Source organism: Lutra lutra, chromosome X (genome assembly GCF_902655055.1).
Source record: "Lutra lutra chromosome X, mLutLut1.2, whole genome shotgun sequence".
NCBI classification, from domain to species: Eukaryota; Metazoa; Chordata; class Mammalia; order Carnivora; family Mustelidae; genus Lutra; species Lutra lutra.
Genome location: NC_062296.1, coordinates 75,661,428 through 75,689,065, shown reverse-complemented (window position 1 = coordinate 75,689,065; position 27,638 = coordinate 75,661,428). Strand labels below are relative to the sequence as shown.

The 27,638-nt window shown below is 37.3% G+C and overlaps 1 protein-coding gene across 1 annotated transcript in view; it reads left to right on the top strand.

Annotated features, from left to right (window-relative positions):
* Positions 1-5,005: 5,005 nt before the first annotated feature.
* IL1RAPL1 (interleukin 1 receptor accessory protein like 1) overlaps positions 5,006-27,638 on the top strand; it is a 1,432,909-nt gene continuing 1,410,276 nt past the window's right edge. Inside the window, exon 1 of the mRNA XM_047716257.1 lies at positions 5,006-5,378. Coding sequence (XP_047572213.1) covers positions 5,322-5,378 — 57 coding nt within the window. The 5' untranslated portion in view covers positions 5,006-5,321. The remainder of the gene's footprint in view (positions 5,379-27,638) is intronic.

Below are 27,638 nucleotides of genomic sequence, written 5' to 3'. Positions count from 1 at the left end.
TTCTTTCTTACAGGAAAACCACCCTCTAGATTTCAAATCAAATATGGAATTGATGTATAAAAATAAAATTCAATTGAGACAGACACGTTTGTCTCTAAAGCAAAATTAAAAATACTAAAACATTTCTTTAACAAAGTCTCTCTAATTTCATGGAGTGCCATACATATGTTTAAGATTAATACACAATTGATGCATGCAAATAAAATTTAGTGGAGGATAACTACTGTGTCATTAAAAAGAAAATAGAAAATTAGCATTTCTGTAACAATGGCTAGGTGATATAAAAGTTCACATATGTGGACATTAACAACTAAATGCTGAAGAATTTATTAATTGATTGTGGTCGAGTTTGATTCCAAATATTTGTGCCTGGCAGGGATTTATTATACTAAGTAATCTTGAAATTAAATGGATTACTGAAAAGACTTAGTAATATATTTTAAACTAAATTAATCACAGTGAAAAAATATTTTAAATGGGCTAGGTTTTTATAATTATAATATTCTGTTTTTCTATGTAAAAACACTAGCTTCAGGAGACAGAATATAAAATGAGTAATTATTTCTACCATGAAACTGTAATAATTAATAAAAATGTTAATTTGCAAAATAGAACATGAGTTGATAATAAGGAAAACCAATTTACATGTGATACCCTTTGGGTATATCAGAATAAAGCTTTCTGATGATCAAAGAACATTATATATTCTATAATGTTGTTATCTGTTGTACCTGTGCTCTTCTGACTGTGGTAAATGACAAACCTGACCTTATCTTCAAATATCTGCTTCATATTAGAGTCAAATCATGCTGCATGCTTGTCCCTGCCTTAGTGCAGCATGTGTCCAAAGAATAGGGAAGGGACCATATGTATACCACTTTCTCTGCTTGGAAAAAGGAAAAGTAGTCCAAGACTAAAGAGGGAAGGATTTGTAAGCAGGAGAGATATTAAAAGTATTTTCCATCTGGTAAGGCTAGGATACTACCTATCAGGACAGTTCTGCTGGAGAGTAGGAGGTGTTTTCCTTTACCAAGAATTAACTGTTTTTATTTATTTGTTTGTTTGTTTATTTATTTAATTATTTAAAAAATTTTTATTATGTTATCTTGGTCACCATACAGTACATCATTCATGGGTTTTTTTTTTTTAAGATTTTATTTATTTAAAAAAAAAAGATTTTATTTATTTATTTGACAGTGAGAGAGAGCACAAGCAGGGGGAGTAGCAGGCAGAAGGAGAGGGAGAAGCAGACTGCCCACTGAGCAAGGAGCCTGATGTGGGGCTCCATCCCAGGACCCTGGGATCATGACCTGAGCTGAAGGCAGATGCTTAATCCACTAAGCCACTCAAGTGTCCCGTGGAGCATCAATTTCAAAACCTCAGAAAAGAGCTGAAACAGTGGCAAGGAGGGTAAACGTGTAGAAATGGATGTGAGAACCATTTGGGGGAAATAATTTATGGGGTTGGGGACACTTGGAACTGGGTTATGTGTATGACTCCTGAGATTCTGGCTTGGGCCACTATGGAGAGAGTTACCTAGGAAAGGAAAAAATAGTAATGTCTGGTATTTATCTGGTTTGTTGGGTGATTGACTGGCTTTATGTAATTACCTTTCTGAGAAGAGTGATGTTTATAATGAATAAGTGTCACTGCTAATACATTAACTTAGACATATACAAATATAGCTCTCTCTCTTAGACAATCCCTTCATACTGCCAAAAAAAAAAAAATGGAAAGGAAAAGGAAACAAATGGGAAAGGAAGGGATTGAAGAAGTGAGCAGCAATTGAAGATTACATATTCTTTCCTTTTATCTAACTTCAGAATCCTATTCATACTGGGTGAAAGATAATATTGTGGCCATTTTACAGATAAGAGACCCTGACTTAGCAGGATTGAGTTCCTGGACAGCCTTCTCATGCTCAGAATGTAGCAGTGCCCCAGTTCAAACCCAGTTCTGCCCATCTCCAAGGTCAAGGTTTTTTTTGTTTTGTTTTGTTTTTGTTTTTGTTTTTTAACTGCATGGAAATGCTACCCAAATGGGAAGAAGAAAGAAAAAGGAATGGAAGAAAAGAAAGGGGAATGAAGCCGAGGGGATGTATTTAGAGTTACTAAAGAAGAAAGAAGCAAATTCCCATGAAAGGAACTTAATAGAGACACTTAAGCATGAGCGTTGTTCTTACCATTACCGAGACAAATTCACAGACATTGGTAAAGGCAGCAGAGGCTAACATCGGGTATTAGCTCGTCACTGGCATCCCTGGCCTATAGGTGACTTAGGCATGCAGCCCTTACGTGAATTGTTGTCAGTTTATGACCAATCCACTGCTCCCCAGACTTCTACTTTTAGAGTAGTCCATCTCAGTGTGGGGTACTGTGAGTCCTCTCACTATTTTTGGTCTGTGGGTTAATTGAGGTTAGAGATTTTTATAGAAATGTGACTGATTACTGTTATGGCCATTGAATCCAGTAATGTAAAAACAGTCTAGTATTTTCTAGGCCTTTTTGTTTCATTTTTCAAGTAATTTGTATTGTATTTTACAAGAGAATTTATCTGTGATGAGTTGAGAACAAAGGAACAAAAACTGGCCCTTCACCACAGAAAATGTGAGAAATAGTGCTATACAACATGAGAAGGGGAAAGGGTGAGAACCTGATAGGTGTTTGTGTGCTCTTGGTAACACAGACTTTCTCTTATCAATGTGATGGTTTAGCAAACTGCCTTGCCTTTACATAGCTATCTATTAACCTCATATACAAATATAATCAAATGATTTGTGCCATTTGAAGCTGCATAAGAGATGAACCTGGTTGTTGTAATTTAACAAAAAATCCAATTTATGTAACATATTAAAAGAAGCATTATCAACTTGTTTTCTCCTCAAAAGACTGTAGCTATTAAACTCCTTAATTACTTCATTTTCACTCTCAGTGTAACATTAGCAGTTTAGCACTTCAAGTATAAAAATGATTAATGAGCCTGAGAATTCATTCGCATACATATCACTTTGCAGCTTGACATAACCCTGGAGCCTGTTTTTTGTTCTCACCATAGTCATACTTCTCTAGCAAATATCTTATTGCATATTAAATGTCTAATCGTTTCAAAGTATGCATAATTACAGATATCTTTCCTGTTTCTTCTATACCAATAAAGACAACAAATCAAACACCTTGAAATGAAAATTATAAAACCATAGAGAACACCTTGAGTTTTACATTTTAACTGTCCCCTCCCCCCAATTCACTTGTGCTTTGAGCTGAACTGTCATTGATCTAAAAATGTTATCTTCTCAAAATTTTGGAACATGAAGGAAAACACTTTCAAATTCTATATTTATATTGATGTGAGTACTGTGATTTCAGAAAATATGATGAGCATAAAGACTGTATTGTGGATTCAAAGAATCCAATTTTATTTGGAGTGGCTGTCACAAAATATCTGCAGGGGGCTATTTTTGTCTAACCATCCTTGGCTTGCATTGGTGGCATGTGGTTGCATGTCTCTTTTAGCTCTACTGAATTTCCCTTTTGATGTCCCCCAAGGTGATTCTGTATTGCTGTTTCATCCAGTCATGCCAGAGGCTTAATATTTTTTGTGTGAACAATGATACTGTTTGTTTTTCCTTGGTTTTTCTACCCTTTTCTGTGGAGTCCATCCAAGACTGTGTACTGTCCCCACCTCAAAAACCTCTTCGCTCCACATGCTTATCACCTGCAAGCTATGTTCTGCCCTGATTCAGTACTGAATCAGGGAGATTAAACTGACTCTTGCTTAGAACTCAGAGAACTATACTTGTCAGGCTTATTGCCATGGCACAAAGTTGTAGCTGTTGGATGGTGAACTAGGCAACTCCCAGGGGACTCCGCCTAGAAAGGAAAAAAGAGCCCAGCCACAGGCCACTTGCTAAACTCTAAATCTTGTGTTCAGATGGTTTCATTCATGTAGGTAAAGCCATATGGCATAAATATGTCCATACCTATTTCCATTTGCTTTTTACAGAGGAACATTTAATTTGGGGACAAAGTATGTTGGGTCCATTGAACAAGACAGGGTTAAACATTAATTAGAATAAATGTTAAAAATTGCATATACTCTGATAAAGCACACATAACATTATTTCACTGCACAAGTCTGTGCTACAAATGCAGTTTTTTTCTTTTTAAAGATTATTTATTTATTAATTTGACTCAGAGAGAGAGATCACAAGTAGGCAGAGAGGCAGGCAGAGGGGGAGGGGGAAACAGACCCCCTGCTGAGCAGAGAGCCCAATTTTGGGGGGGGGGGTTGATTCCAGGACCCTGGGATCATGAGCCAAAGGCAGAGAGGCTTAACCCACTGAGGCGCCCCTACAAATGCAGTCTTGTGGCTGGGCATCATTAATTGACAATCAGATCACTGAGAATGCAAGGCAATGCAGTCAACCAGGACCTCGAGTCACTGTTTCCAAGCAAAATTTTTTGGTTGTGATAACGATACTCTAACAAGACCATTAACTTGGTAAGTAGCATTGCCAGATGAAATACAGGATGCCCGGATTTAAAAAAAAAAAAAAAAAGGAATTATTTTTGACCTAAGTATGCCTCAAATATTACACAGAGTATGCTTATGCTAAATAAATTATTCTTTTATTACCTGAGATACTAATTACATTGGCATTCCTGTATTGTTATTTACTAAAGCTGGCAACCCAATTTATAACTGATACATTAGGAGCAACAAAGATAATTTGAAAAAGTACATTTCTTGAGGTTAGTGCCTAATAACATTATTCCTCTACTCCCAAATATCATAGACTTGGGAGGGAAAGAGAAAGATGAAAGACAGCTCTGTCAGCTGTGGAGGACAGCACGCACTCTCCTGTGTTTGCCCGCGTTTGTTTGCGCTCAACCACGTGAGCCCAAGTTCTCTGCGCAGGCTCATAGTCGCCCCGCCCAGGCTCACACTAGCTCCGCGCAGGCCAAGGCCCACAGGATTGGGGAGCTCACCCAGGGCTGGGTGGGCTTTGCAGGCTCTGTGTAACTGAGCGTTTTGGTGCGGACCCGGGTTCCTGTTTGCTGTGCCGCTCTAGTGCCCAAGAGGTTGGAAGGTGACTTTACACACAAGGAAAGTCTTCCTCTATGGTGCTACGGGATATTTCGTGCAAAGTTCTGTAAAATTACCTCCAAATTGCCCAATTTCTGGCTGTGTGGATTTTGAACTGCCACAAAAGAAACCGTGGGCCCCACCTGTGAATTGGGCTAATGGAAGAATTTCACAAACGTTCTGCTTAATAGAATGGGTATGGAGAAGCTGGTGGTGAAGAGCTTCTCTTGGATTTTATGAGCCTGTCAAAGAGGAGACCCAAGAAGAAGAGATATGAATTGATTTCTAAGAAGGTAATTAATCCATTACTTCCAAAGTACAAAAGAAAGTTTATTAATGAGTAGTGTTAAAATGAAGTCTGTTGTTTTGTTTTACAAATGCAATCTGCTGTTACGTTCTTAAGACCATATTAAGGTCAAAAAGAGTAGTAAAGTATAGGCGAATACACGCACATATTAAATCTTTCTAATGAGAATTTTAATTTATTTCTTTTGGTCCTGTTGCTTTAGGTTTGTTGTAAAAACGTAGGCAGTTGAAAAATCAGCTGTTCTGAATGGAAACTTGCAATCAAGCTGGTGGTGCTGATTTATTTTTGCTGTCACCTGGCTTTCTTTGCTATAAAACTATAATGGTTGCTAATTGATGTCAGTAAATATGTTTGACTTTCTTCAGTCAAGATGCCTTTCCAAAAAAAAAAAAAAAAAGTAGATTAATCCCGCCATGTACTGGGGCTAAATTTTACTACTACTACTTATCTACTCTCACTACTGTCAGTACTATCACTACTATCTAGCAGTGGTTTCCCAAGTGTGCTATATGTTAACAATTTGTATCTTGAATTAGTTTTATTGTAGTATAAAGATATTTATTATTTTTAATGACATGTTGATTCTACTTTTAAGCATAGTTTTTTTTTAAATTTTTTATTTTTTCAGCGTAACAGTATTCATAATTTTTGCACCACACCCAGTGCTCCATGCAATCCATGCCCTCTACAATACCCACCACCTGGATCCCCCAACCTCCCACCCCCCGCCCCTTCAAAACCCTCAGATTGTTTTTCAGAGTCCATAGTCTCTCATGGTTTTAAATTCACTGAAGAAAACGATTTCTATTGAGGAAATATGTACTTATTTTCAAGATTGTCATGATTTTTTTAATTCCAGGCAAGCGAATGGAATCCTTCTTGAGCTATGGTGTCTACTGAATTAACTACTGAATTAACTGAAAATAGACATTTGGGGGGATGCCTGCCTGGCTCAGTCAGTTTAGCCGCCGCCTTCATCTCAGGTCATGATCCCAGGGTCATGGGATCAAGTCCCGCATTGGGGTCCTTGCTCAGCCAGGAGCCTGCTTCTCTCTCTGCCTCTGCCTGCTTGTGCATGCGCTCTCTCTCTTTGACAAATAAATAAAATTAAGAAAAAAAAGAAAATAGACATTTGGGAAATATACAGTACCTACTACCCAAGATAGTTATGGTGACTAATTAGCTTCTTACCTAGATTTACAATACTGTTACTCTGTAATCTTTGTAAAATAGGTCACAAACTGGGTCTGCCTAAATCTTAAGTATAGATTTCATACATCATGGGTTTGTACTGCAACTCTAAAAACTTATTGTCAAAGAAAACTAATATCGCATAGACAACTTTGGAGGGCTACATTGCCTCACCAGTGTCTTTTGTTTAGTTTCTCATCCACAGCTGCTTGCTTGACTTGAACCTTGTGCCTTAATTCTGAAAGTGTCCTTCTCTCTTTTTTTACTGAGAACAAGTCTTTGTTCTCCCCCATACTGGTGATTCTGTCCCATTCTGGTTCTCCCGTTTGTCTGAATCTGATCATCTTTTGGTGACTGTGTATCTCACCCTTTCTCTCCTGGTGATTGATACTCTCATCTCAACCTTAAGCAGTGACAGCCTTAGAATTTCTTTGTATGTAGGTGATGCTTGGGTTGCTGTTTGGATCTGGGGGAAAAGCAATTTGCCTTGAAGCCTTGCTTGCACTGTAGTCATTTTTGTACTTAAATTGCATATTTATTTGGGATGGCTTGAAGGCAGTTTTGGAATTTCTTAAAGGGGGTTCTTTCTACTCATTTCTTTGCAGTGCTACTGGATTTCAGGCTGGGTCTCCAAAAGAAATGTTTTCTTATTCATTTTGTGTTCTTAGGTTTGTGTATGAATTGCAATAGTTATAGCCAACGAAGGTGTTGTGGATGATTGACTTAATGTCAAAAATTCCTAGTCCTAGGTTCCAAATAGCCATGTCCATCCAACTCTTGGGGTATCCAGTTTCTCCTAGTAGGTTTCTGTAGGCAAATGCTTGCTTTTTGGAAACTGCTTATTGCCTATCATGATAACCTCTAGGTACCAAGCTTTTCAATACACTGAGGGCCAGGGGCAGCATGGTATAGTCATAAGATTTGTTGTAGAACAGACCTGGAGCTGAATTTCTTTGTGTCAGACCAGTGACTTTGTTACTTAAGTTCTATTTGCCTGCTTTGCATTTTTATAAAATGAAGATAATCATAATATTCATTCTCTTTCTTAGTGCTTATGGAGATTAATTGAGGAAACTTAAGTGCTTGATGCGTACTTCACAATCAGGAAACACTCATAAAAATTGCCCTCCTGTATTATGTTGAACAAAGATGGACTTTGTCCAACATACTTTATCTATGTTGTGGACAAACAGATATTCGAAATGCTGAGTCATTCATTCAAGGAACTTCTCTTAAGTGCTTCCAGGCCTCTGCTAAAGTGAACTGGCCCAGAAATTTATTAAAAACAATAACAGTGAAGATGACCTGATAACGTTAAGGAAATGCAGCCCCAGATGTTAAAGAAAATGAAGTAACGAGTTAATTTTAGTGCAGGTGAGCTTGGAGACATTGTCGAGGCTAGAAAGGACATGATTTTAAGAGACCTGCACTAATATGGACCTGATGGATTAATGTGAAAGGTTTTGTGATTTGTTTCTACTGTACTTCTAGTATTTTACCATTAAACACTTCGTTGCTATCTCATTGCTTGTTTTCATGTACGACTCTAGTCTTGACCAACAACTCCTTGAAATTAGGTGACCAACCACCCTGTTTGCCCAAACCTGACAAGGATCCCAGGAAGTAGAGCTTTCATTCCTAATTGGGAATATGTCAGGCAAATAGGGACAAATTGATCATCCTACTTATTAAAGTAGCAGTAAGATTGTGTCTTAGTCTTTATGTATTCCAGAATCTTGTACAGTTTCTGGTGTATCAGAGAGGTTGTAGGGGAGGAGAAATTATCTCCTTCCAGTACCCTTCCAGGTTCTTGGCTGAGATGCCTCTTCACTAAAACCCTATAATAAAAGGATAGATTAACAGGAGAATAGCAAACATTAATTTAATAATACATATACCTCCTGCATACATGGGAGAAACTCAGTAAAACTGAGTAACTCCCCAAAATGGCTAGAGCCACCACCTTATTTTTTTTTAAGATTTTATTTATTTGACAGAGAGAGAGAGAGAACACAAGCAGGGGGAGTAGCAGGCAGAGGGAGAGGGAGAAACAGGCTTCCCACAGAGCAGGGGGAGCCTGATGTGGGACTCGATCCCAGGACCCCCAGGACCCCGGGATCATGACCTGAGCTGAAGGCAGTCAGTTAACCAACTGAGCCACCCAGGTGCCTGAGCCACCACCTTAATTACCATCTCCCGCAAAGGAATATGTTGGGAGTGGAGGAGCCAGTTATGGGAGGTTACTGGGAAAAACACAAAAAGCAAGAGTGTGGTTGTTCTGCAGGTGTAAGTCCTTGCCTTCTCTGTTGGTGAAAGTTTCTAGAGATTTAATCGTTCTCTTCCTGGTGGAGAGGGAGACGCTGGAACAAATGCAGATTTCCTTTATAAATGTAGATTTCTCATGATGAAGTGTAACTTCTACTCTGCTTTCAGAGCTGCTCCTGTGTCTGCAGTTTCTTAAAAATAACCTGCTCGGTGGGGTTCGTGGCTGGCTCAGTCAGAAGAGCATGAGACTCTTCACTTGGGGTCATGAGTTCGAGCCCCATGTTAGGTGTAGAGGTTACTTAAATTAAAAAAAAAACAAAAACAAAAACAAACCAGCTTCAGAGGCATATTTCCAGATGGTATAATTTTCTCCCCTTCAAGACTCAATAAATACTGTGCTGATCCCTTAGTTTCAGCCAGAGCCTTTGGTTTTTGTCTGGATAGTCAACTAGAAGAGACTTTGGTCCCTTAAGCCTGAAAAATTAGGGAAAACAGCTATTCTGTTCAAAGTAGAGCTAAGAAAAAAAAAAAAAAAGACCAGCCTCACCTGTTATATTGGTAAAGAAAGAAAATGAATTCTGTCCCTAATCTGTCCCTATAATTTTAAGTTAAGGGTTTATTTGGACCCTGAGAATTTTCACAGTATAGCGCAGTTGCCCCGTGGACTCAAGTAGAAGCATCCAGTGTTACAGAAAACAGAACAATGGTTGTAATCAGAATAACTGATTACTACTCACAGCTCTACCACCCTCTAATATATAAACTTGAGTAAACACTTAAACTTTCAAAGCTGTATTGCTCTCAACCCAGATCTTTGTGTAATAACAGTAACTTCCTTATAGTAAACAGTTCCATATGATAATTTACATGATAGATTAAAACCCACTAAAGGATGAGTTAAATCCTAATCTAATTACCGGTCATGCAGTAATAATCGTGATATGCTGACTGAGATGATTTAAATAATTATACCAAGGTGTGATACTGAGAAGAAATACATTACAAGTTAGATTTTTTCCGGGGGCACACTTAAAGGCCCTGTCTTATGTATATTTATAAATATAGAAAATACACCTGTGGTCAAAATTCCCAATGAGTCGCATTGATTAAAAAAATCGTTTAATTGTCCCGAAGTTTAAATCTCTGGCCTTTTAAAATGCTCACACTGTCTTAATTGCCCCTGAATTACAGTTACTTTTTTCCCTCAAGTCCTTCAAAAGGGGTCTTTTGAAAACCAAAAAAGGCATTAACAGGTAAATCAAAAGGACAAAGGAACATGGTTATTTCTAGTTATGCCTTTCAATTTTTTTATATATATATTTTTATTTATTTGACAGAGAGAAATCACAAGTAGGCAGAGAGGCAGGCAGAGAGAGAGGAGGAAGCAGGCTTCCCGCCGAGCAGAGAGCCCGATGCGGGGCTCGATCCCAGGACCCTGGGATCACGACCTGAGCCGAAGGCAGAGGCCCCAACCCACTGAGCCACCCAGGCGCCCCTATGCCTTTCAATTTTAATCACAATTTAATCTCAGAGGCCCCGCATATTTGCTAGCTGCTATGTAGAGTATCCAAGTTATACTTTGGTGTCTAAGTTGAACTAAAATTATCAAGTTCATTCTAACACACTTGCTAGCTAAAAGGATATAAGCATATTTAACAGTAAAAACAATACTACTGATTGTAATCATTTTGTACTTTGCAGTCTTTGTTTTGTAAACGTAGACTGAATTGGTAGCCCAGAGCTCATGTGTTACTCCCAAGCTGCATTAAAATTACTAGAGTTTTTCCTAAATGTCTGTGATGTCTACCAAGAAATTATGATAAAGAATTCTGGATTTCCAGTCCACCTGGGCAGCAGAATAATAATCCTTCAAAACCACTGTCTGGGCTACATTTATTGAACAGGAGGGGAATCTGCAAGAACAAACTATAGAGACAATACATCTGGTCAGCAAAGAAATTTGTTTGGGCCAGAGAAATTAAAAACTTATTTTTCCAATTAACTTATTCTGCCAGACTACTAGACCAGAACCGGAGGCCATCCTATAGATCCTTAACATGTGGGCCTTTTTCGGTAGAAGGAGCATTGGAATTACTGAACTGTTTGCTCTGCCTTGCCAACTTAATATGAAATATGATTGAAACCAGTAGGTCTGCACTGGAATTTATCTATTTTCCAGTGCTTTCCTAAACGAGTTTTATAGTATTCAGAGCATAGTGTTAAATTGATTCACCTTTCTCAGGATGAGAATTGTAAGCAATTTGATTAGCTTTTCCCTATTTTCATCTTCTGACATATCTCTTATAACTAAGAAAAATTATAGCTCTTTTTTCTTACTGAAAATAATTTATATTCAGTAGTGGTTTGTGCCTACACAGAGCATAATCTCCACAGGCTTAAATATCAACATTTGTAGTTGTATGGGTATGATGGTATGAAGAACAGTTCTAAAGACACATTACACTTTTAAATGTTCATGATACTGAATTTGTCCCTCAGACCTTATAACTGAACTTTGTAAACCAGAGACATTCGTACATGTTTTATCTAGTGAAGCAAGGAAGGAATGTTAAAATATATATATAATGTTTTTTATATGAATACTGAATATGATAAATGGAGTCTGTTACTGTGAGAGAGATTATTGATTGCACAGTTAAAGCTGCTAAATGAGTGAAAAAAGCTGAAGAGAGCTGATGTCTTTTTCTCTTCTCTTGAGGAAACGTTTTGCTCTAACAGATTTAATGAGCACCTACCTACTAGGAGCAGTGCTGCATGGCCTACCCCAGTTCTTCTTTCTCATCATGTCCTTAACAGCTGAGTCTACCACGGATGCTCACCCCTTTTACCTTCCTTCTGTTCAGTTTTCATCCTGGAGCTGGGTTTTGGCACCCTAGCTTTTATTTCCTCACTCTGGATTAGGCTTTTAATATTATACCCCATTTTCTAGTGGTAGTACGGCAGTTACAGCTACCTGCCAGTCTTGCCATCCCATCTGATAGGAGTCCCTTAATTTTAATGTCCTTCTTGGACCACCTCATTTTTAAATATTTATTTAACAGAGAGAGATGCAGTGGAAAGAAGGAACACTAGCAGGCGGGGTGGGAGTGGGAGAAGGAGAAGCAGGCTTCCTGCTGAGCAGGGGCTGGCTCTCAGGACCCTGGGATCATGACCTGAGCTGAAGGCAGGCGCTTAACTAAGACTGAGCTACCCAGGCGGCCTGGACGAAATCATTAAAATCTTTCGAAAAAGTATTCATACTTGTGTGCTTTCTACTTGCTCACTTCCAGTGACCTCTTTTTTTTTTTTTTTTAAAGATTTTATTTATTTATTTGGTAGACAGAGATCACAAGTAGTCAGAGGCAGGCAGAGAGAGAGGAGGAAGCAGGCTTCCCGCCGAGCAGAGAGCCCGATGCGGGGCTCAATCCCAGGACCCTGGGATCACGACCTGAGCCGAAGGCAGAGGCCCCAACCCACTGAGCCACCCAGGCGCCCCCCAGTGTCCTCTTTTAAAAGACTAGTACTCTCTGTGTGGATAGCACATTCTGTGGCATATATTTTAGCATAAAAGGGCATTTCCTTGATCACTCTCTTTCGGGGCTAGAGAGAGCTGAGCACCATATGAGCCCTGGGCCCCTGCTAGTATGGAAAGAGGTGAGGTAAGACAAGATAAACTGGATTGTAAGGTATTGGAGGGCGTGATCCATGACTCATGTTGATCATTATCTTCTCCACACTTCCAAGTGTCTTTGACATTATAAATCTGTGGTGTTGAATATGTGAATGAGTAAATGAATGTACCTATTTCATAAATTGTCTAGGACCAACATTGGCTATAAGGATGAATGTTACTTATTTCACTTGCTTGCTAACTTCAATTTTAAACTATGAAAGCTCTGGGTATGGTCACAATTTTTAAAATTATAAAAAAAATCTGTACCTTTAGCTGGGCTTGTATTATCAAATAAGAATTATGAGTTTTCTGGGACACATAATAGAGAAGGTCAGGTTTTCTTTCAGGGTATTGAAGGTGCATTGTATTAGATTAATACTGAACCAAACCATTGTCCTTTGAATCTCATTTTGAAATCACTTAATGTAGTTTTTTAAATTAATTACTTAAAAATTATATTTTACTCAAACTAAATAGAAGTTTGTTTAGCTTATAATAGTTGACTAATGTCCTTTTGTTCTAGGCACATTTATTCTTTTCTAATGACTGTAATTGCTTTATTAGTTTGGAGCTCAATAAGAAAAAAAAATACATTTAAATGCCTCCTCTTGGCCAAGGCACTTTTTCGGTGTTGTGGCAAAATCAGTCTCTCTCTCCCTTCTTGTCCATACACACACACACACACACACACACACACACACACACATGCACACACACAAAATCTCCCCTCCCCCCACATTCACTAAAAGAAATGGCATAAATTAAATATTTATTATGTCAGTTATGGAGATAGATTCTGTGGTGATGAAAATGACTATCATGGTTCCTTTTTTATTGACTTTGTGCCAACAAAATATTTTGAAGGAGGAAAATTTTATACACTAATTGTTTTCATTATCTGAGATAAAATAGGTATAATGGCCATTTATCCTAGATTTTTTTTTTAAAGATTTTTTTTTTATTTATTTATTTGACAGAGAGAGATCACAAGTAGACGGAGAGGAAGGCAGAGAGAGAGAGAGAGGGAAGCAGGCTTCTTGCTGAGCAGAGAGCCCGATGTGGGACTCGATCCCAGGACCCTGAGATCATGACCTGAGCCGAAGGCAGTGGCTTAACCCACTGAGCCACCCAGGCGCCCCCATTTATCCTAGATTTGTTTTCACTGTCCTGATTTCCACATAGTCTGAATTATCTACCTACATTTTGAGTGATGTGTCCTAATTTTCGCTTGAGAAAATATGGTCCTATTAGAGATACATTTATTTTGAAAAAATAACCACCTTAGAATTTTACTTTTTTCTTGGATCAAAGTAAATTTATGTTTTAATAGCTTAAAAAACAAAAAAAATTCAAAACTCAATTAAGTTAAAGTTGGAGAATACATAAATTTATAAGGTATGCATGATTTATTAAGAATTTCATTTTTAGACCAAATGAACTCATTGAACTTAAGAAATAGACTGTGCTATTTTTACATCATATATACAGATTTTATACACTTAAATCTCTAGGTCGGTGTGCCTGGGAATATGGGTTTAAAACAAGGAACACATGTATAGAATCCTCTTTTTAATTTTAATGCACAATACATATGTATATAAATTTTAAAGATTTTATTCATCTATTTGAGAGAGTGAGAGAGAGAGAGCACAAGCAGGGGGAGTGGGAGAGGGAGAAGCAGATGCCCACTGAGCAGGGAGCCCAAGGTGGCGCTCAATCCCAGGACTCTGGGATCATGACCTGAGCTGAAGGCAGATGCTTAACCAACTGAGCCACCCAGGTGCCCCCACAATACATATATTTTAAAAAAATATCCTTGTTGGTATATATAGGGAAATTCATAACTAATGATTGAAAATGTTGGGAAGATGGACATGTTTTTGCCTGTGTGTGTCGTGGGTATGCCTGGGGTGTGGCTGAAATAACTAGATATCTGACCACAATATATGCCACCCTTTGAAGGTAATTCTTCAACTATGGTAGCAGCAATAAGCAGTTGTTTTCTTGGTATTTCTTCCTTTTTTACACTTTTGGCGTTCAGATGGTGAAAAATGTGTCCTCCCCCCATTTCTCCTTTCTTTAGCCTACACTGAATATTTGTGACAGCTAATCTTTCCAAATTCTGTATAGTATTGTTCAAAGATGTATTTGAGGGCATCCTCAAAGCATCTTTCTTTGGTAACCCTTGCTGCTTCTCTAAGATGTCATGTAATGGTTGCTTGAGCATGTCAGCTCTTCTCTGGGTGTTTGCCAAGCCCTAGTGGGTTGGTGTAAATAGGCATTGTCGTTGGGCTGAGCGACAAGCTGCATTACAAGACCTATTTGCTGCTTATATTGTGTCATTCTTTTAACTAAGACAGTATGTATATATTGGAGCATCTACCAAATGTCCAGAATTTTGCTAAGTACTGTGGAGAATTATGGGCATGGAATGGGGGAGGCATTAGTTAGGAGGGTAGTAAGGAGAAGTATATGGAAGGAAGGGGACCGGTTTTTGAGGATAACAGCCACGTGCAAAAATAACTAGAAATGCTATAAGGACAGATAGACAGTGGTATTTAGGTTGTGATGATTAAACTCTTTATGATGCAGATATGTATATGGGCACCTCCAAGTCCCAAAGCCTTGTAGAAGTTTAATTGGTGGGGAGAGGGGCATTATGGTAACTACAGTCCATCAGTTGTGTGAGTAAAGCTGACTTTGTGTAACGTCCTACTACTTTTTGAATTATTAATCATCACTATTAAACATAGTACTTTGATAGAAGGGCTCAATTAGAACTCACCTCCATGATTGTTAATGAAATTTTTGACTGAAATGCTTTAAGTGATTATGGCTACACCACATTTAATTTTTAATCTACCACATTTTATTTCATTGCTCCATCCTCTAAATTTAGCTGCTAAAATGATTATAAGGCATCCTTAAATTCTTCCAAAAAATCTAAAACTCAGGATTTGATATTAGGAAGAACGTGCATCTGCGTTTAGCCCTATACACTTTCCTAATCTTGTAGAGGATGTCAGCTTCATCCCAAATTAAACACCCCAGGAATGAGAGGATATAAAAATTCACATTGAATGTGCTGCACTCTGCAAGATCTTTTTATCTTCTGTGTGCATATCAAGAACACTTACTTTAAGATTTTGACTCTTCTTGAGGGGCTAGTATTGTTTTTACAGGATTTTACTAGTATTCGCTAGGTCCAAGGACTTGGATTCTGACCCTGGTTCCTTTTCTTTTACACATAGTGACAAGACGATATTCATGTACCAATTATATAACTCAACTTTCAACATTTTGATGAACACAGGTTAAGTGATATTTTTTCAGAAGCCACACAGCTAATAAATGTTATATTTCTTACAAGGGAATATTCTGCTGTAAAAGGGAGTTATAAAATCTTGTACATCAGAAATAGAGGGGAATATATGTCAACTAATTTTTATTACATTAATAAGAAAAGTATGTTAATAAAATGTCATTAGATCCTTTTTTCAAATACATGTTTTTATTAATTTTATTATTATGAAACTGTTAAAAATGCCATCCTTAATACCAGTGTTTAAAGGTGTACATTTTATGCATAGATTCTTACAGGTTTTTTTTTTTCCTGTGTTTATATGTGGTATACAAAGGATCATGTGATGTAAATAATTTTGCATCTGGTTTCTACCCCCAACCCCTTGATGGTTTGGATAACTTTCAATGTCATTAAATACTTATCTACATTGTGTTTAGAATGGCTGCATAGTTGGCTGTTGAATTGATGAGTCTTAATTTACTTGACCAGTCTCTTCTTGATGAGCACTTGATTTTCATTTTCTCTGTAGTACCAACAACATTGGGATGTGTATAATGTTTATGAATATGTGTGATGCATATGTTCAAAGATTCAAATATCATCTTTTCATCTGTCTAATTCCTCAGGATAAATTACTGGAAGTTGCATAGCAATGACATTTTCCTTCCTTCCTCTTCCTTTTTTGATTACTGCTTGTTTATAAGTTGGTACTCTCAAGTTTCTGGTCTGTAGAGGAAAAAAAAAGAGGTATAGAGAAGGGAAGTTTCAATTTTCAGATAATCTGTGATGCATCAGCTACTGTAGATACAGTACTTCATTTAATCTTCATGTTGACCCTGAAAGTTGCGTGGACAGTTTAATTAACTTGCCAAAGTGTACATTCTAAGTGGCAGGGCCAAAAAGCAATTGAGTTCTGTCCAATCATAGAACTTTGCTTTAAAATTGAAGCTAAATCCAAATAACATAAAATTAACCATTTAAAAAGGTATAATTTAGTGTAATTTAGAACGTTTATAATGTCCCACAAACATACACATTATCTAGTTCCAAAACATTTCATCATCCCAAAATGACAACCTTCATTCCTTCAGTCATTCCCCATTTTCTTTCCACCAGTCCCTGGCAACCACTAAATCTACTTTCTGTCTCTGTGGATTAACCTATTATGGATTTTGTTAAACTGAATCATACAATATGTGACCATTTGTGTCTGGATTCTTTCACTTAGCATCTTTTTGAGGTTCATCCATGTTGTGGCATGTATCAGTACTTCTTACTTTTTATGGCTGAATAATACTTCATTGTTTGAGTGTACCACATTTTGTTGATCCATTCATCTGTTGATGGACATTTAAGTTGTTTCCACTTTTTGGCTACTGTGAATAGTGATGCTGTGAACATTCATGTACAAGTATTTGAATCTTTGGGGTAAATAGCTAGGAGTGCAATTTCTGGGTCATCTTAACCATAAAACTTTTGCAGCCTTCTTTCATAAGGGTATGAGTACTTGTAATAGAATGTTTCCTTGCTATTTAAAAATAAAAACTCCAAGTTCTTATTTTTTAAATATTGAATAATCATCCAATTTAATATTATGACAAAGTTCGGTGTTTAAAAAATTAAAGTCTTAACACTCCAGTCATCTTATTCCCAGAATTCAAAAGTTCTGTTAAAACTGTTAAAATTTAGGATTGAAGAAATCTGCCAGCTATTGTTGCATGTTGTTTAGTGTACCCTTTTGGTTGAAGGTTGACTGTGTTGTTAGTGGCCTTATCCAGAGAAACCACAGATTGTTTTTTTTTCCCCCACAGATTTTTATAAATTCCCTGCATATAACTGGGGATGACAAATCATGAATTTTTAAAATCTTAGAGCTGAAGATAGTCTTTAAAGGGAATCATCTTGATGAGAACATTTTTACATATAATTGCCCAGGAAACTAACTACTCTCTAGAGACCTTGAGTTCATATTGGATTCCTATGTGACTTCTGCCTGTGTATTTTGAGACCTGGAAAATAGACTGAGGGAAAATTGGAGTGGGCAAGAGAACTTCTGTACTTATTGTCAGTGAAGGAAAGCAGCTGACATGGTTCATCAGGGTAAGTGGGCCTCATTATTCCTTAGCAGTTTCTCCCAGATCAGCTAGCATAAGGAATTACCTTCTTCCTGAAGCATAAAATACAACAGAGAGGAAATAGTTCTTTTAATTCAAGGAGGGGAGGAAGCACAGAAGATGGGGGAAAAAAGAAACAAAGGAGAAGTTAATGTGTTTAATTATTCTATTTTTGAGTTGGAGGAAATCTGAGAGATCACCTTCATTCAACTTCTGTACTGAAACAGGGAGGGATAAGCTTAAAGTCACACAGCCCCATACTTGTGCTTATAGCCTAGTGGAGTAGAATCCAGCTATGCTCTCCTATGGCATTTATATGAGTTTCCTATAGCTGCTAAAACAAATGTTTACTTCGTTAGTGGGTTAAAACAACACAAATGTATTATTTTACTGTTCTGGAGGTCAGAAGTCTGACACAGGTCTCACTGGGCCGAAATCAAGGTGTTGGTGGTGCTGCATTCTTTTCTAAAGGCTCTAGGGAAGAATCCATTTCCTTTTCCAGCTTCTAGAGGCTTTCCCACATTCCTTGGCTTGTGGCCTACCTTTCATCTTCAAAGCCAGTAATCACATCATCTTGACCTCTGCTACCTTCCTATCTACTTTTCCGATTCTCCTACCTCCCTCTTTTACCTACAAGGATCCCTGTGGGCTCACATAGAAAATCTCTGATAATTTCAAGATCCTTAATCACATTGCAAAGTTCTTTTTGCCACGTATAGTGTAACACATTCACAGGTCTGGAGATTTGAACATGGGCATCTTTGGAGGCCACTCTTCTGTTTACCACAGCATGATACCTTCTTTAAGTTAAGGGGGAAAAAAAGCAGAATACATTCCTCTCCTGAGGATTTTGTAGATTTTGTAGATTTTATTGACAAGTATTTTCACTCATGGAAAAATGGCACCTTAAATTTGTTACATTTACAAACTATTTTTGCTTATAATATTTCATTGTCACCTTTTTCATAAGAACAAATATGACCTGAAAAATTAAGTGAATTTTCAGAATAAGTGGTAGTTCTGGGATATGAATCCCACATATTTAAGTCCAAATGCAGAGTTTGCAACATTCTACCTACTACCTGATGAAAATAATCTTTAGCACTTTCTTAATTCCTTCCAACTGAAGGAGTGGAAGGATAAGCAGTCATATATAGGTTGAATTGACATATTTCATCATGTTAAACATACCTAGTGCCTTTTAGAAGACACAAAAGTAGCACTGCTTCTGCTTTTATGTGAGAAAATACTGTAAAACTCTTTGTTTCACTGTGTTGCAACTGACCTTTACTATTTTTAAAAGTTTTTTAATTTAAATTCAATTTAGTTAACATATAGTGTATTGTTAGTTTCAGGGGGAGAATTTAGTGATTCATCAGTTGCCTATAACACCCCGTGCTCATTACATTAAGTGCCCTCCTTAATACCCATCATCCAGTTACACCATCCCCCAACCCACCTCCCCTCCAGCAACCCTCAGTTTGTTTCCTATAGTTAAAAGTCTCTTATGGATTACCTCTGTCTCTCTTTTTATTTTACTTTATTTTCCCTTCCCTTTCCCTATGTTCATCTGTTTGGTTTCTTAAATTCCACATATGAGTGAGATCGTTGGTATTTGTCTTTCTCGGACTGACTTATTTCACTTAGCATAATACACTCTAGCTTCATTCATTTCCTTGCAAATGGCAGGATTTCATTTTTTTTTAAAGATTTTATTTATTGGTTTGACAGACGGAGATCACAAGTAGTCAGAGAGACAGGCAGAAAGAGAGGAAAGGAAGCAGGCTCCTTGCTGAGCAGAGAGCCTGATGTGGGACTTGATCCCAGGGCCCTGGGATCATGACCTGAGCTGAAGGCAGAGGCTTTAACCCACTGAGCCACCCAGGTGCCCCAGGATTTCTTTTTTTTTTTTTTGATGACTAAGTAATATTCCATCATATATATGTATACATACCACATCTTCTTTGTCCATTTATCTGTTGATGGATATCAGGGCTCTTTGCATATTTTTGGCTATTGTGGACATTGCCACTATAAACATTGGGGTGCATGTGCCCCTTCGAATCATTGTTTTTGTAACCTTTGGATAAATACTCAGTAGTGCAATTGCTGGGTCATTGAATTGTTCTATTTTTAACTTTTTGAGGAACTTCCATACTGATTTCCAGAATGGTACATTCCCACCAACAGTGTAAGAGAGTTCCTTTTCTGCATATCCTCACCAACATCTGTTGTTTCTTGAGTTGTTCATTTAAGTCAGTCTGAGGTATATGAGTTGATATCTCACTGTGGTTTTGATTCGTATTTCCCTGATGCCCAATGATGCTGAGTAACTTTTCAAGTGTCTGTTGACCATTTGTATGTCTTCTTTGGAAATATGTCTGCTCATGTCATCTGCACATTTCTTGAGTGAATATTTTGGTTTTTTGGGTGTTGAATTTCATAAGTTCTTTCTTGATTTTGGATACTAGGTCTTTATCTGATATGTCATTTGCAAATACCTCCTCCCATCCTGTAGGTTGCCTTTTAGTTCTGTTCATTGTTTCCTTTGCTGTGCAAAAGCTTTTTATCCTGATGACGTCCCAATAGTTCATCTTTGCTTTTGTTTCCCTTGCCTCCAGAGATGTGTCTGGCAAGAAGTGCTGTGGCCAAGGTCAAAGGTCGCTGCCTGTGTTCTCAAGGATTTTGATGCATTCCTGTCACACAGTTATGTCTCTCATCCATTTTGAGTTTATCTTTGTGTGTGGAGTAAGAGAATGATCCAGTTTCACTCTTCTGCATGTGGCATGTGGTGGCTGTCCAACTTTCCCACCACAATTTGTTGAAAAGACTTTTTCATTTCATATTCATTCCTGCTTTGTCAAAGATAAGTTGACTGTACAGTTGAGGGTCAGTTTCTGGGTTCTCTATTCTGTTCCATCGATCTGTGTTAGATCTAGTTAACTTTTTACCAACTGAACCATGTGCTAAACAGTGTATTGGCTTTTATGATACTGTAACTAGTTGACCAAAAAAAAAAAAAAACAACCCAGCTTTTATGACTGGATCACCAATCATCCTCCCTTTAATTTATAACATATACTGCTTTACTTTGTTGGTGAAAACCCCCTTCTGCTTCTTAGCCTCAGTATCTAGTTGATCCCATCAATCCCCATGTTGCATTTAGTTATTTAGGCTGATCTTTACTTATAATTTAGAAATCGTAACACAGTTGTAATTATACTTACCAAGGGTGTACCAGCACGTTTTACTTAACAAATTAGTTCCCAATTTATGAAACTAGGCTGAGTTTAAATTATTGAATGAGCCTACTTTTGAACTTCCATTGGGTCAGCTTTTAGATGTTTTATATGAAGAAGGTAACCAAACAAAACACTACCATAGTTCATTGATTCTAAGTGTACATTTAGCATGCCTGAAACTAGGAAAAAAATCTATGGTGTGTCTTCTTTTAATCAGCAGCCTCTCATTTTTGTCTTATTGGTACACAGGAGGTGGTGGTTTCTCTAACAATCATTGGCAAGTTATTTTTCATGAAATGTGGTCATTTAGGTAACTCTAAGTAGAAGTATTTTCCATTCTGATTTGCATTTTTAAGGATTGTTTACAAAATGGGATTTAGAACTTCTTAAGATTTTCTTCATTGGGGACGCCTGGGTGGCTCAGTTGGTTAAGCTGCTGCCTTCGGCTCAGGTCCTGATCCCAGGGTTCTGGGATCGAGTCCCACATCAGGCTCCTTGCTCGGTGGGGAGCCTGCTTCTCTCTCTTCTTCTGCCTGACACTCTGCCTGCTTGTGTGCTCTCTCTTTCTCTCTCTCTCTGACAAATAAAAAAAATCTTGGAGGGTATGTGCTATGGTGAGTGCTGTGAAGTGTGTAAACTTGGCGATTCACAGACCTGTACCCCTGGGGATAAAAATATATATGTTTATAAAAAATAATTAAAAAATAAATTTAAAAAAATCCTTAAAAGATTTTCTTCATTGATGTAATTTTATTTTTATTTTTATTTTTTATTTATTTATTTTTAAAGATTTTATTTATTTATTTGACAGACAGAGATCACAGGTAGACAGAGAGGCAGGCAGAGAGAGAGGGAAGCAGGCTCCCTGCTGAGCAGAGAGCCCGATGTGGGACTCGATCCCAGGACCCTGAGATCATGACCTGAGCCGAAGGCAGCGGCTTAACCCACTGAGCCACCCAGGCGCCCTAATTTTATTTTTAAAATATGGCTATTTATGAATAAAACTGAGATGCAAATGAACCAGCTGATGTGACATAGTTCAAAGAATGCATTAGACAGAGTTGAATGGATGCAGTGGGATCTTGACAGTGACAGTAATGGGAATTTCTTTTATATAGTTCATACAACAATTGGTTTTTTGGACTGAATTGATCAAATTAACAGATTCTGCATGGCCTGAAAGTTCTATGGATCAGGGCTGTTGTTTCTATCTATATATCAACTCTGCCTTGATCATTCATCCTCAATAAGTCTATAAAATGTTGAAGTAAATGATCATAAATAATTTGTATTTTAATTAAGGATAAACAGTGAAGGAAAATCATTAAAATTGATTTTTGCCCAATTGTTGTAGCTTCCTTCTAGACCCCCCAAAGCGGCAACTCTTTCCTCTAAGCCATTCTAATTTTCTCTGGAGAGATTTCTAAGCCAAGCTAACCTGAAAATACTGGTGGTCATTTGTGATTGCCACCCTAAGAGTACAATGTCAACACTTGGAAAAGAAAATGGGTCTGGACATTTGGTTAGCTGCAAAACATTTCCCCTTGTGCCAGACAACACCCACATACTTTACCTTTCCAGACAATAACATCAAAATTAATGCCGTTTACTATAGTAGAAGATGATCAAAATTATCTTCAGCTCTTCATAAATACCTCAGTAGCCTTAGGGAAATTGGACATACTACTTTGTCATTTAAAAAATATAATTATGTTGCCTTAATTATCTAATGAAAATGGAGTTAGTCATTTTAAATGTTAAGGAAGTTTTTTTTTTTTTTTTTTGATTCTCCCCCCTGTCTTTTGCATCTCTGTCATCTGAATAGCCTTCCAGGGGACAATAAAAGAGATTGTGGACAAAGCTAGAGTAATTATTAAATAAGGCTTATTTTTATTTACATCATGAATTTATATTTATAGAATTTAGGAAAGTCTGAGAAATGTAAAACAGCTATTTGCAGGATGGAATCCCACATTCTCAAATAATAAAATGATTTTCTTTGAAAGAATTTTTAGATTTTATAAGAAAACAATTTTGACTGTGGGCTTTTTAGGTAATTATTAATACTCCTTTTTAGGTTTTATAGGCATGTATTTCAAAGAGTGTAACGTCACATATGCCCTTCATTGAAATCAACCTCTAATGCGTTTACATTTCAGCATAATTATTGCTCTAGTACGTAAATACTGTGCAGATTTTTCCCCCCCAAGATCATTCCCCAAATCCTCCAAGACCACCCTCATTCAATGTTTATTTAGAGAAACAGTCACAGTGACTATTAAAGTTTTATAGGTAAGCATATCTGCTGAATTACAAATTTAGGATATGTCAAAAGTAAGTTTAAACTCTGGATTTCTGTTTTGAGTTCCTTTGAAAACATGAAATTTTATTGTACTTGTTCTTTGTATTTGGTAGAACAATACCAACTTTAGCATGGACAAAAAAATTAATGTTCTCTTTGGCCAGCAAACAACTACTTCTACAAAATACAGTAACAACCATCTCTTGCAGGAACTACCTTTCATTTGCACAATATCTATCATGTTATAATACATCACGTCTTTATTGAAGTTGACATTGTAGCTGCAAGGTGCTTTTTCATTTTATTCTCATCATGAATCTTTGAATTAGGCATCCTTATTTAATTTGTGAAAATAGGGAAATAGGGCTTAGCGGGGCTTCATGGCTTGTCAAAAACAATTGTAGTTGTATGTTATCAGTACTTTAACCCACATTTTCTGATTCCAAAAGTTCTACCATTTATGCCGCATTAAGCTACTCATTTGGTTGGTGCTTGGAATTGTGACTTAACTAAATATAATCTGTGCAGAATTAATGATAATTAACATTATCCATGTAAGAGTAACCTTGCACGGACATTCTGAAGGCATTTCAAGTTTTGGAATTTCAGAAGAAGCTAGCTGGCTTTAGAAAAAGAACACCTGTAAATTTTTTTTCTATTTTATTTTATTTTTTTTCAGTGTTCCAGAATTTAATGTTTATGCACCACACCCAGTGCTCCATGCAATACATGCCTGTAAATTTTTTATCATCTTGTCCATGGTGCGAAAGTTATTGGCAAAGCTGGGTTGTGAACTGCATTCTAGGTGTGACCCAATTTTAAATTATCATTTTTTATTAGTTGGGATGGAGCTGAAATTAGCCTTTAATTATGAATTAATGTATACAAACATAGACCATTTGTCTCACATTTAAGTTGACTCAGCAAATGACAAATTTGAAAGCATTTAATAGAGAACAGTAAATATTAATGGAAGAATGAGAAAGGATTTTCCACTCCCATTAATTTACCTCACTAAAAATTGTCTAAAATTATTTTTTACTGGGGGTACCAGGGTGACTCAGTTGATTAAGGATCAGACTCTTGATTTTAGCTCAGGTCATGATCTCAGGGTTGTGGGATTGAGCCCCACTTGCGGCTCTGCACTGAGCACCCAAAGTCTGCTTGTTTCTCCCTTGCCCACCACTCCTCCCTCCTCCACCCCACCCAGTCTTTTTCTTGAGTACCTTCTCTCTCTCTCTCAAAAATAAATAAAATCTTAAAAATTTTTTACTGTTATTTTACTCACTATGTGAGAAGTCAAAATGTCCTTTGAAATAGGTAAAATATTTCAGAAAATAAGACTTGTCACTTGTACAATTTCTTTTGCCAATGTTGTCTAATCAAGCTTTAATTAAGAGACTTAATATCAATCTTTATCAGACTTTCAAAGGAATTTCTAGGTAGCTCTAGGTAGAATATGCTCTAGGTAGAATATGCACTTCTGAAGTATGCCACAATTTTCATGAAGTTGAATGAAACTCTATGCCTATTCTCTTGACAATCTGGAGATGGAATATTTGGGTTTGTAATGAAAAATATCCACAATTTTATATGCAAGAACTAGTGACCTAGGGGCCTTGGTTAGAGTCTTGGCTCAGTCACCTGCAGCATGTATAGATTTAAATTGCTACACACTATTTGTGTGTAACACAGGAATTATAATACCTACTGCTTAAGTTATTGGAGGGACTTGAGCTAAGATATATAACCCACCCAACACTGATTTGGTGTATTCGAGGCATTTGATGAAAAATTACTATTATTGTCATCTTCAAAGTATTTCCTTTGCTGCCTTTAAAGGGCAACTATGTGCAGAGGCACACATACAAAGGCATACTAGAAATTAAAAGCTGTACATAAGGTCTAAATCTTTCATTTGGATAGTGGCTTCTGTTTTGTATGGTTGCAAAAAATTGAGTAAGAAATTATCTGAAATTTTAAGGATTAACTGTATCATCAGCAACTAATAAGCTACTCATTGGTAACTATACCTTTTGACGGAAAGGGTGGCAATAGAAAATAGTGAAAGGATGCACAGTGGATGTTCTAGGCACTGTGAATATAAAAATGAAAAGACTAAAAATGCTTTTATGCAAGAACTTTTCTTGCAACAGGGGATCAGTACTATCTTTTCCACTTAGAAACCGAGTGTTCTGTCAGGACAACACATTTCTACCTGGTAGAACCAAATTTGATCATGATTCAAGCATATGGAAATCCAAATAATAATGTTAAAAAGTGCAAATATCCCTTACATTCGGGTTTAGCTATAAACTTGCAGGTGCTTTTATTTCTCTTTATAAAAAACAGTCAAATACAGAGTAGGTTTTTAGTGAATCACAAATATCAAGGGCTTTAGATTTCACATTAGAGATGCTTGTTATCCTACCTCACCAGCTAGGATTCAAATAATTGTACTTTATATGATACTTTATAAAATTAGAATGAGGTGTGTTAGGAGTCTGGAAAAACCTGTTTTCAAGATGCTCATTTTTGGGCTGTCTCTCGTTGCTCTCAATCTCTTCCTCCACCTGGACTTTGCAAAGGAGTTGTTTATGTTCTATTTCCTCAAATTCCCACTCAGTCCTCAAGCCACATTATTTTGGCCTTTGTCTCCCAAATTCAGTGGAAAACTTCTTGCTGATATCATCATGACCATGTTATTGCTAAATTCAGTGGAAATTTTCATTCCTTTTTTATTTTAAATTCTAGTTAACTTAGTGTTATATTAGTTTCAGGTGTACAATAAAGTGATTAAACAGTTCCATACATCACCTGGTGGTCATCATGACAGGTGCACTCCTTAGTCCCCTTCAACTATTAAATCCATTCCCCCACCCTCCTTCCCTCTGGTAACCAGCAGTTCTCTATAATGAAGTCTGTTTCTGGGGCATCTGGGTGGCTCAGTCTGTTAAGCATCTGACTCTTGATTTTGGCTCAGGTCATGACCTCAGGGTCATGAGATCATTCTTGTCTTGTGGATCCTGCTTAAGATTCTCTCTCTCTATCCACCCATCCCTCCCTTCCCCTCTGCCCCTCTCCCCTTGCACATGCACACACTCTCTCTAAAAAAAAATATTAAAAGTAAGAATTTACATAGATCAGTGGAACAGAAGAGAAACCACAGAAATGGACCCTCAACTCTATGGTCAACTAATCTTCAACAAAGCAGGAAAGAACATTCAGTGGGAAAAAGACAGTCTCTTCAATAAATGGTACTGGGAAAGCTGGACAACCGCATGCAGAAAAATGGAACTAGAGAATTCACTTATACCATAAATAAGTAAACTCAAAATGGGTGAAAGACCTCAATGTGAGACAGGAAGCCATCACAATCCTAGAGGAGAACATAGGCAGTAACTTCTTAGACACTGGCCACAGCAACTTCTTTCAACACATGTCTCTAAAGGCAAGGGAAACAAAGGCAAAAGTGAACTTTTGGGACTTAATCAAGATAAAAAGTTTTTGTCACACAAAGGATACAGTCAACAAAACTAAGAGGCAAGCCATGGAATGGGATACGACATTTGCAAATGACATTTCAGATAATGGGCTGATATCCAAGATCTACAAAGAACTTTTCAAACTCAACACCTAAAATACAAATCAGTCAAATAGGCAGAAGACATGAACAGACGCTTCTCCAAAGAAGACCTACAAATGGGTAACAGACACATGAAAAAATGTTCAACATCACTGGCCATCAAGGAAATACAAAGCAAAACCACAATGAGATAACACCTTACACCAGTTAGAATGGCCAAAATAAGATAGGAAACAAGTGTTGGCAAGGTTGTGGAGAAAGAGTAATCCTTTTACACTGCTGGTGGGAATCCAAGCTGGTACAGCCGCTCTGGAAAACAATATGAAGTTTCCTTGAGAGCTACCCTACGACCCAGTGATTGCACAACTAAGTATTTACCCCAAAGAGACAGATGTAGTAAAATGAAGGGGCACATGCACCCCAATGTTCATTGCAGTGATATCCGCAATAGCCATACTGTGGAAGGAACCAAGATGCTCTTCAACAGATGAATGGATAAAGAAGATATAGTACATACATACAATGGATTATTACTCAGCTATCAGAAAGGATGAGTACCCACCATTTGC